Source organism: Apaloderma vittatum, unplaced genomic scaffold, assembly GCF_000703405.1.
Source record: "Apaloderma vittatum isolate BGI_N311 unplaced genomic scaffold, ASM70340v1 scaffold9318, whole genome shotgun sequence".
Lineage (NCBI taxonomy): Eukaryota > Metazoa > Chordata > Aves > Trogoniformes > Trogonidae > Apaloderma > Apaloderma vittatum.
This window is the reverse complement of record NW_009729049.1, coordinates 21,250-35,004: the sequence shown is the minus strand read 5'-3', so window position 1 is coordinate 35,004 and position 13,755 is coordinate 21,250. Positions and strand designations below refer to the sequence as shown.

General features: G+C 37.4%; 1 protein-coding gene across 1 annotated transcript; it reads left to right on the top strand.

Moving 5' to 3' along the window:
* Positions 1-3,865: 3,865 nt before the first annotated feature.
* Positions 3,866-12,639, top strand: TMEM167A (transmembrane protein 167A; the record flags this gene model as incomplete). The annotated part of the gene is made up of 3 exons (XM_009874308.1): positions 3,866-3,975; positions 9,236-9,270; positions 12,569-12,639. Coding segments are annotated over 3 exons (216 nt in total), but the record flags the coding sequence as incomplete, so codon positions are not given.
* Positions 12,640-13,755: the final 1,116 nt, after the last annotated feature.

The window sequence follows — 13,755 nt, the reverse complement described above, 5'->3', positions numbered from 1 at the left end:
TTTCCCTATAAGTCTGTTTTGCCCCAGTATCTTCTGTGCTGACAGCTACACTGTTCAGATGCAGACTTTGATGGGAATACATTCAAATATCTCTAGCTGCAATGTTTGTCTTCTACCTACCATATATTTACAAGAGTATTTCTAATACATGCTGCCACTACTAGTCTGAATACAAGAAAACTTTCAAGAGTACTCATTATTTCTATGGTGTATTAAATAGAAATATTTTTACTAAGATAAGATATGATCAGGGAAATAATATTGAGGATTTTTTTCAAAGTTAATTTTGGGTAGGATCTAAAACACCCTTTGGGCATGTAGCTCTCAAAGCTGAAACTCTAAATTTCTAAGGACTTATGAGAAAACTTGCTCCTGCAAGTTCTGCTGAACATAGTTCCTCATTAGTGCTGCAGGTGATGTGATAGTGCTCTATAGCTACCTGGAGACAGCACACAGGAGAGGGAGGGAGGCAAAAGTGTATAATTCTTACGCAACACAGAGTGTAACTACTAAGGTGTTTACATCATGTCAGAAATGTGCCAAATGCAGACAGAAAATTTTGGTGTATGTCATTACAGCCACAGCTTACACTGTCTAAAACAAGAATAAAATACCAGTGCTGATTCTTTTCTGCATTTGCAGTCCAAGTCTTGGGGAGTTAGTTGTCTTTTCACCAGGATGTGGACACAGTTTAAAAAATAGCATCAATTTCTCAATCTGCTGAAATTTCTTTATAATGGGAATGAAGCTCACAGGATCTATGTTGAGCCAGTCAACACATTTGAAAAATTCCAATTAATTATTTTTGGATCAGAGGAACCCCACTTAACCAAATGAGCCGGAACACACGTACATTACAACATTTTCCAAATAGCTTGCTGTGCAATATTTTTAAAAGGATTCGGAGTCATGTATGACTATTATAGCAGCTTTTAATTACATTAATTTTAGCAGCTGGTTGCAAGTCGCCCTTTTCTGTAAATTCAGCTGAGCAGTAAGAATTACTTCAGATGTGAAATGTGAAGCCATTTACCTCAGAAATATTTTTTCAGTTGCAGTTTAAAGTTGTAAAAAAAAAGTTAAAATATGCATGTCTGTCCTCTTGAAATGACTACATAGATAAATGTGTAATTCAGAGCACATTTCAGTAGAATGACATCTGCAATTACAGTGATGCCTTGTACTGCATATCTGGAGAAACACATGAAGAGCCCAACAAAGAACAATTATATACTGCCCTTATTGATTGACTAATAACACATTTCATGAGTATACATTTACAGTCCCTGCTTAAGAGGAGGCAAGTGTGCCCTTCTGCCATTTTTATATGTTGAAGTACCCGATATCGCCAGCCTCCATGGGAAGCAGCTGCAGCAGGAAGCTTTCAGGAATTCATGGGAACCGAGCTCTGGCCGGCACTGTGCTGTGAGATGTCGAGAGCAGCTGTCTCTCCCGGAGGACTGATCGAATTAATCAGTTGATAGGGAGTATCTGGCTTTGCTGAGAGGCAGCCACTCCTGGATCCGGCCTTGTCACTTTCCTAGACCCACAGGAGCCGGGAGACACTGCCTCTTTTAGGTCATAAGAGTTATCTCTGTGGGAGTAGAAGAGTTCCCTGGTTTCTGAAGTTGGCAAAAGCTTGTGTCTAGTAGAAAGGCAAGAGGCTACTGGTAGTTATGGACAGTGTTTTGTCCTTCGTCGGTGTGGAACAGGAAAGATGACTCAGCTAGCTAAGCTAAAATTCTGAAGTAAACATGATTTATCAAATACAGGAGAAAAGCAGGTAGCATCACCTTGAGGACCTGAGGGGTGGCTTTAGGGGTTGAATCACCACGCCACTTGTTTAATGTCCTCTCTCCATGTTCTTGCTTGGTGCCAAAACCTTCCTGCACACCCACTCCAGCATATAGTTGCCATTTGCTCTTCACCCTTCTCCACTGTCCACGTTCCATTTGCTTCCTAATAATAGCATTTTCACCCTATCTGTTTTTGTGTCTCTCAGGCTATTGTCATAGAAAGGGCATGAGGAATGACGGAACTGGCTTGCACTTTTTGGTCCTGCAGAGGGATGGCCAATGAAAGGGGGCTCCTATTTTGGTGCCTGTGAGGGTGTGCCCTCGAAGATGCTGAGGTGGCAGGTTGTTCAGTTGCTCCTTGAGCCTCTCTGTGCTGTTCCTGCTGTTGTGGTGCTCCAAATGCACCGTTAGACCATGTTAACTTTAGACATTTAAATTCATTTTCGTACGTAGTGCTGTGTAATGCATGTTTCAGGCTGGCTGTTGTATGCATGTTTCAGTATAGCTTCAGATGATTCGTGGAGACTTCTGTGTAAGCTAAGTTTATGTTTGATTTTTTTTTTTTTACAAGATTGTAGATCTCGGTAGCAGAAGGGTTGTGGATGTTCCAAAGGCTTTGCTTCTACCACAGCCTCTCATTTTTTCTCTAAATTTGCTGTTAGTATAATACTGAAGTATGGTGATTTTCTTTTATAATTCTCCGTAACTATTTAGAGAAATTTGATTATCGCAGCTTCAAAACATTAGAATTTTGTGACATAAGAAGAAGGTGCCCAGAGGTCAACAGAGATATATGTCTTGGGCTGTGGACATGAGAGCTCTGATGTGCTCTTAAATCCCGCAGAGTTCTGCCGGAAGAGGGAAACTGCAGTGTAATATCCCTTCATAAGTGCTAAATATTGACATTTAATTAAATACTGCTACTAGCTGGATTGTTTTCTTTCTGTAAGAAGAACTTAAGTTTCAGATTTGTGGCTAGTTATTATATAAACTACAAATCTCAAGGAGTAGTGGACAAGTAGTTCTACAGAAAAATCCAGTGAACCTATTTTGGGGAAAAAAAGAATCATTGCTTGTGCATTATTTATTGGAATGGTGATGTAGTGCTTACTGGAAATCAGCATCAGCCATCTTCCAGATTTTGGGCTTGATTATGGAGTTGGAGCAGTTTATACTTCTGTAAAAGATTGCTTCACATAAGCAGTCATAGTTGCTTGTAAGTTAATGGTTAAAGAAGATGTCAACCACACAAGACTCAGACTGTAGTTACAAAAATTATCTGTGAGATGCACTTACTGCATATTACTGATACTGTAAACTTGCAGACAGCTAGATATTGTAACATTTTCTCAGTAATTGTTTCTTCTTACTGCGAGTAGACAGATTAGCTTTACTGTCAAACAATAGAGGGTTACCTCTCCATCCTAAGGCAATTCCTCCATTCATCCACCCTTTGCCGTATAATTAGCACTTTTAAAAATGCATTTACAGTAAAGATGCTTTAAATTTAAAATCAAAAGGTGATTTGAAAATGAAGTTATCTTTTCATAGTTCAGGTGGGCTTAATTGAGGTATCTCTACAAATCTGTTAAATTTTGAGTGTAGTCTTCATAAAGCAGTGTATTAACAATCCTTCTATGTATTTCTTATCACTCTTTGTCTTGGCTGCCACTAATTTACTTGTCAGATACTCTTCATATCCACCACCACCATGTTCTATCAATGCAAAACGCAGTTACAGGTATTCTTAACTGAGAGGGAACACCTATTTTCTGTAACTCCTAGGCCGCTGCTAGTGGATTTCCATAAGCTGACTTTGTAACAGGTGCCTGTAGATTTACCATTTTGACTGCTGTTTACCTTTCTTGGCATGGGTTGAGAAAGAAGAACTTGAATCTTCCACCACTGTGTGCAATGGTAAAAGAGCTTCTGTCTCACTAGCATTGTGGGTTCCATTTTTCTTTTTAATAGGCATTGTCTAGGAGATCACCTGTTTTCTCCAGTTTATGCAGTGAGGGAGGTTTTATACTGCAAAAATGTAATTTTTCTTTTATGATTTTCTTCCATAGTCTGCCATCTTCAACTTTCAGAGTCTACTGACTGTAGTCTTGCTGCTTATATGTACCTGTGCCTATATCAGATCCTTGGCTCCCAGCTTACTGGACAAAAATAAAACTGGGTATGTACTCTCATAATTTTAAAAATACACAAGCTGCTTGGTTTTAAGTGCAACATTTTAGTATCTTCTGATGATGCGTGATAATATAAATTGTATTTTGAAAGGTTTCTCTTTAAAAGTCTTTGATTTGCACCCAACAATATAAAGTTATAAGGTATTTACAAGCCCTTAGTTGCTGTTTTGTGCTAAGAATTAATTAACTAATAAAGCCAGCTAATATTGATTTATTAGTTATTGTCTAGATTTGCAACTTTTTTACTAGACGTTTATTAAAGATATAGAAATGAGTGATAGAAAGAAAATATTTTTTTTTTCCCTACATGCACCTATTGCTGTTAAGATTTATTTATGATTCTTAGGGTGGATAAGAAGGCATTAACAGCAGAAGTTGGCTTTTTGTTTGTTTTCAAGGTAGGTGTTGCGAAGGTGCAATTTTGAAACACAGCTTTAATAATTTCTGTAACTAAAAAAATAACATTTTAAAAATAAGCAACACTCATTACGTGTGATCTCTAAGTATTCTCTAAGGTGAAGAAATTTGTAGAGGAGTTTTCATAAGGTTCTGCAAAACTCAACCTATTTTATTTGTAATTTGATCACTCTGACTTCATCTCTTAGTTCTGTTTCTAACTCATATCTTCCTAGGTGACCAGTCTTTTTCTCCTTTGTGTTCTCCATTCTCCTGGAATGTGCTTAGTGTTGACAGGGCCAATACTGCTGAAAAACAGTTCTTCTCTACCCTGCTAGGCAGCACAGTTTTTAAATTGGTGGGAAATGGGTACCGTCCCAAATCTGTGCCTCACACTGTTAACACTCATTCACCTTTTGTCTTACTGGTTTTCTTTGTGCTGCAAAGAATGTGACTAGATGCTAGGTGCAATCAGCAGTATGGAGAACTGTCGTTTAAATACTGTGGTTTAAAAATAGTGTTTGAGCTTTTTTGACTTAGAAACCACTGAGCATTTCAGCAATACTGTCACCTGAGGTTAATACAAAGAAGACAATATTTGTAGAAGTAGGAGGTAATTCTAGCTGGTAATGATCTAGGTGGAAAAAACAGACAGCCTTCTGGGCACTGACTCTCTAACTTGTCTACTTTTTCCATTAGATCATTTGCTGTTAAAAGAAATTGTTTTTTCCCTAAGTATCTTCTGTGAGTTCTACATTTAATTTTCAGAAAAAGTGTCAAGTTTTAAGTAGACTCTTGTCACCAAGAACTTTGACTGTTTGTCTTCTGAAAACCTTTGTTGCAATTAACCTCTGGAATCAGTATTCTGTCACACAAGTTTTCTTTTAGCAGTGTGAGATACTCAAGAGTGTGCTTGCTTTGTTCGATTTGGCGTTCTAACATGAAAATGCATGTGTCCTTTCATACAAGTCCATGAGGTTGCCACTGACATGAGAGATTTCTTTTGATAAAAGATATAAAGAAGGGATGACTTCATGAAGGACTGGGGTAAGGCGGGTGAGGAGAATTTGTGTGTCTGCTAGAGGAAGATAACACAATAGTCAATGAGATATACACAGTAAGAAGTAAGAATATTTATTTTACTGATTAAAATTTTAGTGCTGTTCTTGGCAAGGCGTATTTCCTTTAATCTGGAGCTAGTCTGTTTATTCTTGAGGCAAATCTGTCTGGAGTACAATAGAACTTTCTTCATAAAATGTTTTCAAAGGGTGCTGACACAGTGGAGGAGTTGGGCGTTTGATCTTTAGTTTTGTATTTATATAGATGTTGGACATACTATTTTACTTTTGTTTTATATAAATGTATGTAGACTACTTTGTACTGGAGAATAAAACATTGGCCTGGAAGCAATGAAATTTGTTTCCTGAATGGTAGATGTTTACGTGGAGCTCATATACTGTTAAACCCGTGTCCCTCTCCACTAACATATTCCATGCTCAAATGGAAATGTCTAGACATACTGGATAAAATAAATTCTAGTGATATTTCATTTTACCACAGAATTGATCTTACCTCGCTATTGCTGCTCCAAATTAATAGCATAAAAATGCAGCAATAAAATATTAAAGTGACAGAAAAATGATTATAATTATGCACTATATTTCTGACTGACTAGTAACTGGTGAAGATTTAAACCTGATGATAGTAAAGAAACACATTTCTGTTGGTTGAGAGACTGCGTTGCAGAACGATGTCACCCATCCTCAAAACACTGTATTTCATCCTGTTCACTTCTGCCAAAATGTGTCTTTTCCTACCAAGCCAAACAGAATTTTAAACCTTCATTTTCCCTGGCATGTGCTGAGTGTTTCCATGTGCTTTGTCCTGTGCAATAGCATTTAAGGTTGGGAAAGCAAGTGGAGATTTACTGTTTCATACTAACTAGAGACGAATGTGTACCACAGCATAATTCTCTCCTCCCTGCTAACCAGAAAGATATGTTAGTTTATATGGAACGAAGTTTTCCTTCAACTTGCCGTAAGCGTTGCAGTGGGGTATCTCCCACACTCCCTCCCACAGTGGCAGTGGGGCTGTCCTGGTAAACACATGGCAGCTGCTTTTTGCAGCATTCCCAGTCTAGCAGCCAAGCTCTAAAGCCCTACTAAACCTTCCTCGTGTTACTGGGTTTCATTTCTTTGTATTTTTCATTGTCTAGATAGCCAACACTGATTTCATGATCAGTGCTTTACACTGAAAGGCAGGAGTATTCAGCAGCTCATGCACATTTGACTTGTGGCTGCCAGAAAACGGTAGGCGTACAAGGCAGACTGACTTATTTCACCTGCATCAAAACAAGGATAAAGGTGAACATAAAGGGAAGAATAAGGCAATTAATTTGAGCAGTTGCTTCGGGAGGACTTACTTTGGAGCAGATTCATTCAAGGCAGCATCGTTCCTGTAATAATCAAACAGGTCTTGACTTGAAGAGTTACGTGTTGTGGATCTGACATGAACAGTAAATGAAAAAAATCAGGAGAGTGGAAGGCCTGCACAGGATTTTCTTCCAATGTGAGCTCCCCAGTTAAACCAAAGGCTGTGATTAAAGCTGTTTTGAAGGTCTAGATTTCAGTTTGGTTCTGCTGAGCAGCAAACTACGTGGACAAAGAGAGGTACTGAACTGTTCCACTAGCAGCACAAGGCTCTTAAAAAGTTATCATCTGTTGGAATGCTTGTCAGTCCTTGTGTCGGTGGTGACTTTAAATTCATAAATTATTAGTTACAGTAAGGATAGCTAATAAAACCCATATTCGAACTGCTTTGTATGTCCCACATTAGAAAGGAAGACACACATTTTCACCAAGAAGGGAGTTTGCTAGGTCTAGGAGCAATGTACAGTACTTCAGTTATAACTTTACATTGTTACAGTCAAAAAACCCTGAGAAGGCAAAGAAGTACCCTTGCTAAGATTATGAGGCAAATTCAGCAGATTTGTAGACTGCCTGAAAGAGTTAATATTTTTTTTCCCAGTAAGATTCTTCAGGTAGGCATATGAAAAGAGTAATATTTTATTTCTTTGAGTTTCTGGGCAAGTTTTTATGTTGGTATTGCAGCATTCAGTCTGTAAATCTTATTTTTACAGAGAGTAACAGTTTGGAGAGACTTAAGTGACACTCATACAGTACTATGGGACTTTATAAGGTTTTGCTTTATAAGGTTTACGCCGGTTTACCTGCATGCATCTGCAAAAAACTGCATAGATGCTTTCAGGTTACTGTACTGTGTTTTATATGCAGAAATTATTGCTTCTGCTTGTGGAGCTGTATAAAAGCAGAAAAAATGAGCTTTGACTATACAGAAATACTTCTGGCTTGAGGTAAAATGATGTAAAGCATAAATGAAGAAGCCTGTTTTCTGAGTGCTATTCATAATACATTGCTCAGCAAGAGGTACATCAGTCAAACAGCATTTCATTTTGACTTGAAAACCTTAGTCACTTGCTGCCTCTTGGAACCCTTGGTTCACACCTGGCTGACACCAGACTTCCTGTTTCAGAAATAAAGGGGAGGCTGCTAAATGGAAAGAGGGAGAGATGCTGAAGTAAACTGAGATCATAAAAGAGGCTATTAAATACGAAATAGCGCAGAAATTCTTTTTCAAAAATTGTGGGATATGTTGGCTCCTGAGGTATGCAGTAGAAAGTGGCCCAAAACTACCTGTCTGCATTTCAGCAAGAACAATATAGGCAAGAGCCCAAGAAAGGGGAAAGACAGATAAATGATTGTGAGTATGGGTTCAGAGCACTGTGGGAAAGCACTTGCAGAACTGCCGTGACAGCAGGTAGTAGATACAACCCCACAAATTATGTAGGATGAAGTTACTAGTGATAAACATATCTGGAGAAGGAGGACAAATAATTAGGTTTTTTTAATTCATAAATCTATAAATAGACAATAAAGTTGAATCTAGATATTTATATCGCATTGCAACAAGGCATACTATGAAGGAAACCTACCTGTAGGTAAGCTTTCAACACAGTTTTGACCAATATTTGAAAGGTTGAAAGCTGGCTTCTAGTTGAGGAGGCTTCAGTATTCGTCCTGTTTTCCTCCTCAGATTCTGAAGCATATTCCTGCTCTTTTCATCTTGAGCAGTCACTGTGGAGTTATTTTAGTTATATAGCAAAATTACAAATTTGTGGCATACATGCTTGTACATCCCTTTGGATGTGCTCTGAATAGCTGGATCCTGCTTTTCTTTGTTTTCTCACTTGTGAGAATTAATGTCCTGAGCAACCAGCTTTAGAGGACATGAGCAAGGTAAACTTTGGTGGAAGAGTGAAAAGAAATTTGAAGAATTGTTTTGTTATTTATTCCAACACAAGTGTTCCATATTAAGTTATATCTATATGTATACTTTGCTGGAAAGGGCATTTGTATCTACTGTTGCTAAGGGAAATACAAAAAAAAAGTATTAAATTTATGGTTCTCAGGTTTATCATCTCTCACATGTGCAGGAAAACTTGCTTCAAAATCTTAATATAAGTTTCCTATATATGATGATATGGAGGCCTGTTGGTATTTTCTACTCCAGTATTTTTTGAGTTCTGGTTTTTTTTCTTTACATAATTTAATTGAAATGTAGAATTCTGATGAAATCTTTAGATTTGGAACATAGACTAACTAAATGAATCTTTTTCTTTCTTGCAAAAAAAATTGCTAGACTTAGAACTTTTTCACTTGTTTAGTGCCTGGCCTGTTAATTTAGATTGTTTTAGCATAGAATAAAGAAAAGCAGTTGACTTAAGTTATTGTATTAAACTAAGACACTAATGAATTGATTTTATCTTTACAGACTACTGGGAATATTCTGGAAGTGCGCCAGGATTGGTAATTTTTTTTTCTTTGGAATCTTTAGGACCAGTCTAGAGTATGTGTTATTTATCCAGATAATATTTCCATGTAGCAATAAAGCCCCTAATCATACATCATCTTATAAAATGCAGGTTTTACCTCCATGAAATATAGTGGACGCAGAGGTGGGGTGTGACTGTTTTACTTAACATTATGGAAACCTGCATTTTCTAATGTCAATTCATATTGACATTATATGGTTATATTTGATGCTAGTGGTATATTTGAAAATATATTTCGCGCTTTTTAGCAGGTCAGTAACCAAGGGCATACTTCTTATTAACATACAGAGAAGTCAACGATTCCTTAAAAACGACTGTCTATTTGAAATTCTAATAGACTGCTGACAAAAGCCAGATACTTTCTTTTTTCTTTTTTTTTCAGTAAGGTTCATTTAATCACAGATGTTTTTTCCTCTCCTTTAGTTAGCTTCTGTATACTTCTGAATTACATAAAGCTGTTGGTGTGAGGTGGCATCTATAGCCTGATCAGCTCCATCTGATTTCAGGCATTTTCCCGTAACACTTGTTTATTTTAATCCTTATGAATTTAATTTGAGAAGGAAGTGGGAATATGCAACAGAACCTCAGTCTTAATATCAAAGTATATCCAAAATTTTTTAAAAATTACAAATCTATCATCAGATTGCATTGTTAATGCAGAGCAGAAACATTGAACTCGTACTTCTTGATCTTCCTACTTGTCGTTAAAACCTAGAGGAAAAATGTATGGTTCCCTTTTCTGCATTCTCAGGCTTTGAAAGGACATGACATACATTTTTCAGTATGTCAGAAAGCATTGATGCAAAAAATAATTTTTTTCTGAAGACCTGTTGTTAAAATGATTTCAGATATTGTCCTATTTAGGTAATAGCAGAACCAATTTTAGTATTGTCATTGAAAGATACTGGCAAGGTGGCAGCTGTCAGAAATTAATTTTGAGCTATACCAGCGGAAAACAAATGTAAAAATGCAGCTGCATTAGGATTTGTTCAAGGCTGAAGAGAACACTGTACCTTGCCATCTTCTTTTTAGCTAATTATGTGCAAGCATATTTTTTCTATTAGCTATGTCAAGCAAACAGTTTAAAAAACTATTTAAGGATTGCCTGAGGTTTTTATGAGTTCCCAGTCACCTTGATAAAGTTAAGAACTGGAATATAGTCTTGCTTTCCCATCATGTAGTGACATTAAAGTGTTTGCATTTGCTGCATCCAAGGTAATGCATTCACTCTTGTGCCCACACTGAACTGCTTCCTTTTCTCTTTCTCATGGGAAACACTAATTTCTTTTCAACTTACATCTGGAGTCATCCAATTTTACTTTCTTTTAAACTGACAGATGAGAAAGTAGCATCTTAACATTCATCTCTACATTTCCTTACACAACAGTACCATATCCTCAGTATGGGAAATGGGACTTGAAGATAAGTCCTCTATCATTTTGTGATAATCACAAAATCATGTAGAAAGTGTAGGCTTTCAAAAATCAAAATGCCTACTGGCTTCCTTTACATTTAACTTGCTCAGTATGTTTAAACAACCTTTTCACATGTGTGTAAGATTTTAATAACCAGCAAGTGGTTACATATTTATAAAGTTGTGCAAAATTATGTTTAATCCTGCCACATGGTGATTTCTCTTTTAAGAAAATTAAGAGCACGAAAGTATAACCCATATGAAAATTGTAATACTCTAGACTGTAGGAGGTGGACTTCCTCAAAAAATTATTTTAAACAGATGTGAAACAGCAGACATTAATTCATTCAGTTATTTGAAGTTTAATTAAATATATGCCAGGTCATGAAAACATGTTGTAATGCCACTGTGGCAGGCACTCCTATTTATGGGAGGTGTCACTAAAAGTCTTATTTTACTTATTTTTTTTACTGTGAAGAGTTTGTTCCTCCTGTATTTGAAGGTCCTACTTTTTTTTCCCTGATGATTACACCTTAAGCTAGGCTTGGGAACCTTGGCAGCTGGGTTTTTTAATGTCTTGCTGAAAACTGCATCACGGAAAAGATTTATAGTAAGATAAAAGACCTTGCACAGCAGAAGGAAATTGAACTTTGTTTAAAGCAGACAGCTTCAACTCTGTCTTTATGCTTCTGAATGCATAAAAAACACGAATCTTCTTACTTTAAAGAGTCACTGCTGTGTTAACATTCATAGCAGGTTTGTAGGCTGGAGGTAGCATCCAGTGTACGGGACTGTGCTCTCCAGAGAGAATAAAGAGATGCATGAAGCATATTGCTTAAGTAGAAGAGTAAAAAGGCCTGGCTAATTAAATGGAGGAAGTGCCCAGGTAAATAAGTAGCAGCCTGGTTGACATTAATAATATTCCCCGGATTGTGTTACGGGTCCCTACCTAAAATTCATGATTTTTTCATGGTTTATTTGATGAACCAGAAACCTCTGTATCGTTTTGTTCTAGACCAAATGAATGGGATCACTTTGCTACCACATATAAGTCTGTTAATGGAGTAAACTTAACTTTCCTTGCCCTGGAAAACTGTGACACTAATTTGCAAGAGTAAGGAATAGAGGTGTCTGTACAACTTTTATAATCTGTTAATCATTTTTATTGCTAAGTTGAGAATCTGTGCGCCAGCCCCTTTCCACAAGCTGACAGTGTTGTGTTTCTAGCAAAGAATAAGACAGGCATCTGGCCATGTCTGGGCCACTGTGGGCTCCACAGCCAGTTAGCTAGCTCTGACATGATACTATGCATAAAAGATGCACACTGCATATAGTAGCTGTCATGGTCAGACAGCATTGAGGTGCACTTCAGCTGACATGGAACAGCTTTTGAGCCACGATAGCCTTTAGCCAAACTGGGAACAGAGCCCATAGAGGATTTGGTTTCTTGACCAGCTTTCCAGTGCCTGCCTCCTGCTTCTCTTTGCACTAAAATATAGCAGCAATATATTCTTTTTTAAAAAAAAAAAAAAACCACAACTTTTCCTGGAAACTACATCTCAGAAAAGATGGTTTATTGTAAGATAAAAAGCCCTTGCATTGGCCTTTGCTTAAAGCTAACAGCTCCAACTCTGTCTTTGTGTGACAATATATCCTATCCTACATTTTACTTTTTCCACTCCCACACATATTCTTCCTGCATATGCAACTGTAGATGTAATAGCATTTCTCCAGGTAAGAAGTGTTGAATATTAGTCTCCATGTGCAATGGGATAATTACCACGTTATGCTAGATCTCTTCAGTAATACCTGAATTTTTGTTTGGTTTGTTTTTGTGCTTTTTTTTCCCTTCGCTCAGGTGAACGGAAGAGTCCTTATGTGGCTGTGTGCTGTGTCATGATGGCCTTCAGCATTCTGTTTCTGCAATAGCAGCTGGAGAGTGTCCCCTATGCCCTGCTACCAGACAGCAGAGCGTGGAAGAACTTCTAGCTGGAAAAGACTGGGAAGTGTCATCAAGTCTTCTCTCGCATGTCAGATAGCCTGTCTCTCAGTGGACACCCCCATCCCCTGCAAATGGACCATTATGTACAGTGTTAGTGAACGTAATGTAACTAACTCCAGATGTCAAGTCGGTAGTGGCACTCCTGATTCACACATTTCTAATTCACCTAAAGCTGGTCTAGTTATCAGATTAATTCTTAATAACTTCTTATGTTTAGCTGTGACTAAGAATACCAGGAAATTTTAAGTTCAGAAAATCTGAACACTGTTGGCATGAAGGCATTGTTTTGCAAAAGCCTTTCTTGTTCATAGCATTTTGTCATTGAAGAGGTTCAGACGGACAGACTTCTTACTGTTTGTCATGTGTTGTTCAAAATTATTTCTTGTACAGCAGTTCTTCATTTTGTCCTAAATGCAGCTCATCGGTGGATACTTCCTAGTTGGGGATTTTTTTATTTTCCACTTAATATGACATGTACAGGATATTCATGGCACACTAGCAGCATGGCTGCTCAGCAGTGCTACTTCAGCAGCAAAGTAGATAACACATTTCTCAGCCACTGCTGGCAATATATAAGTTTAGCCACACTAGGTTTTATGCAAGCATTAGAAATAGTTGTAGACAGAGAGAAATGTCGTCTGCAGTGGAGCCACTCAACACTTGCCTCTAGTAAAAATTTCTGAAAACAGGATCTTTAAACTGTATCAAACTTAGTTGGTTTGAAGTGACTGCTTTAAGGAGGTGTTTTCCTAAAGATGAATTCTTTATTTTTCAAAATTTTGTCTTTAAAGAGTTTGATACTTCATTTTGTTTACTAAGATAGATAGGAAGAAGATACTGTTTTCCCATGTTAGAATCTCAAAGCCATTTTTGTTTTTTTTTGCTTCCTTTTTCTCATGCAAAAAAGATATGAGACCAAGAATATATTGATATTTGACCAAGGTATAAATTCTGTGAGAAGAAAGGGGAGAGTATAACTTGGGCACACACACTTGGTAAAGCTTTAGCACAAGTCATCCTTAACCTCTCAATCTAAACTGTGT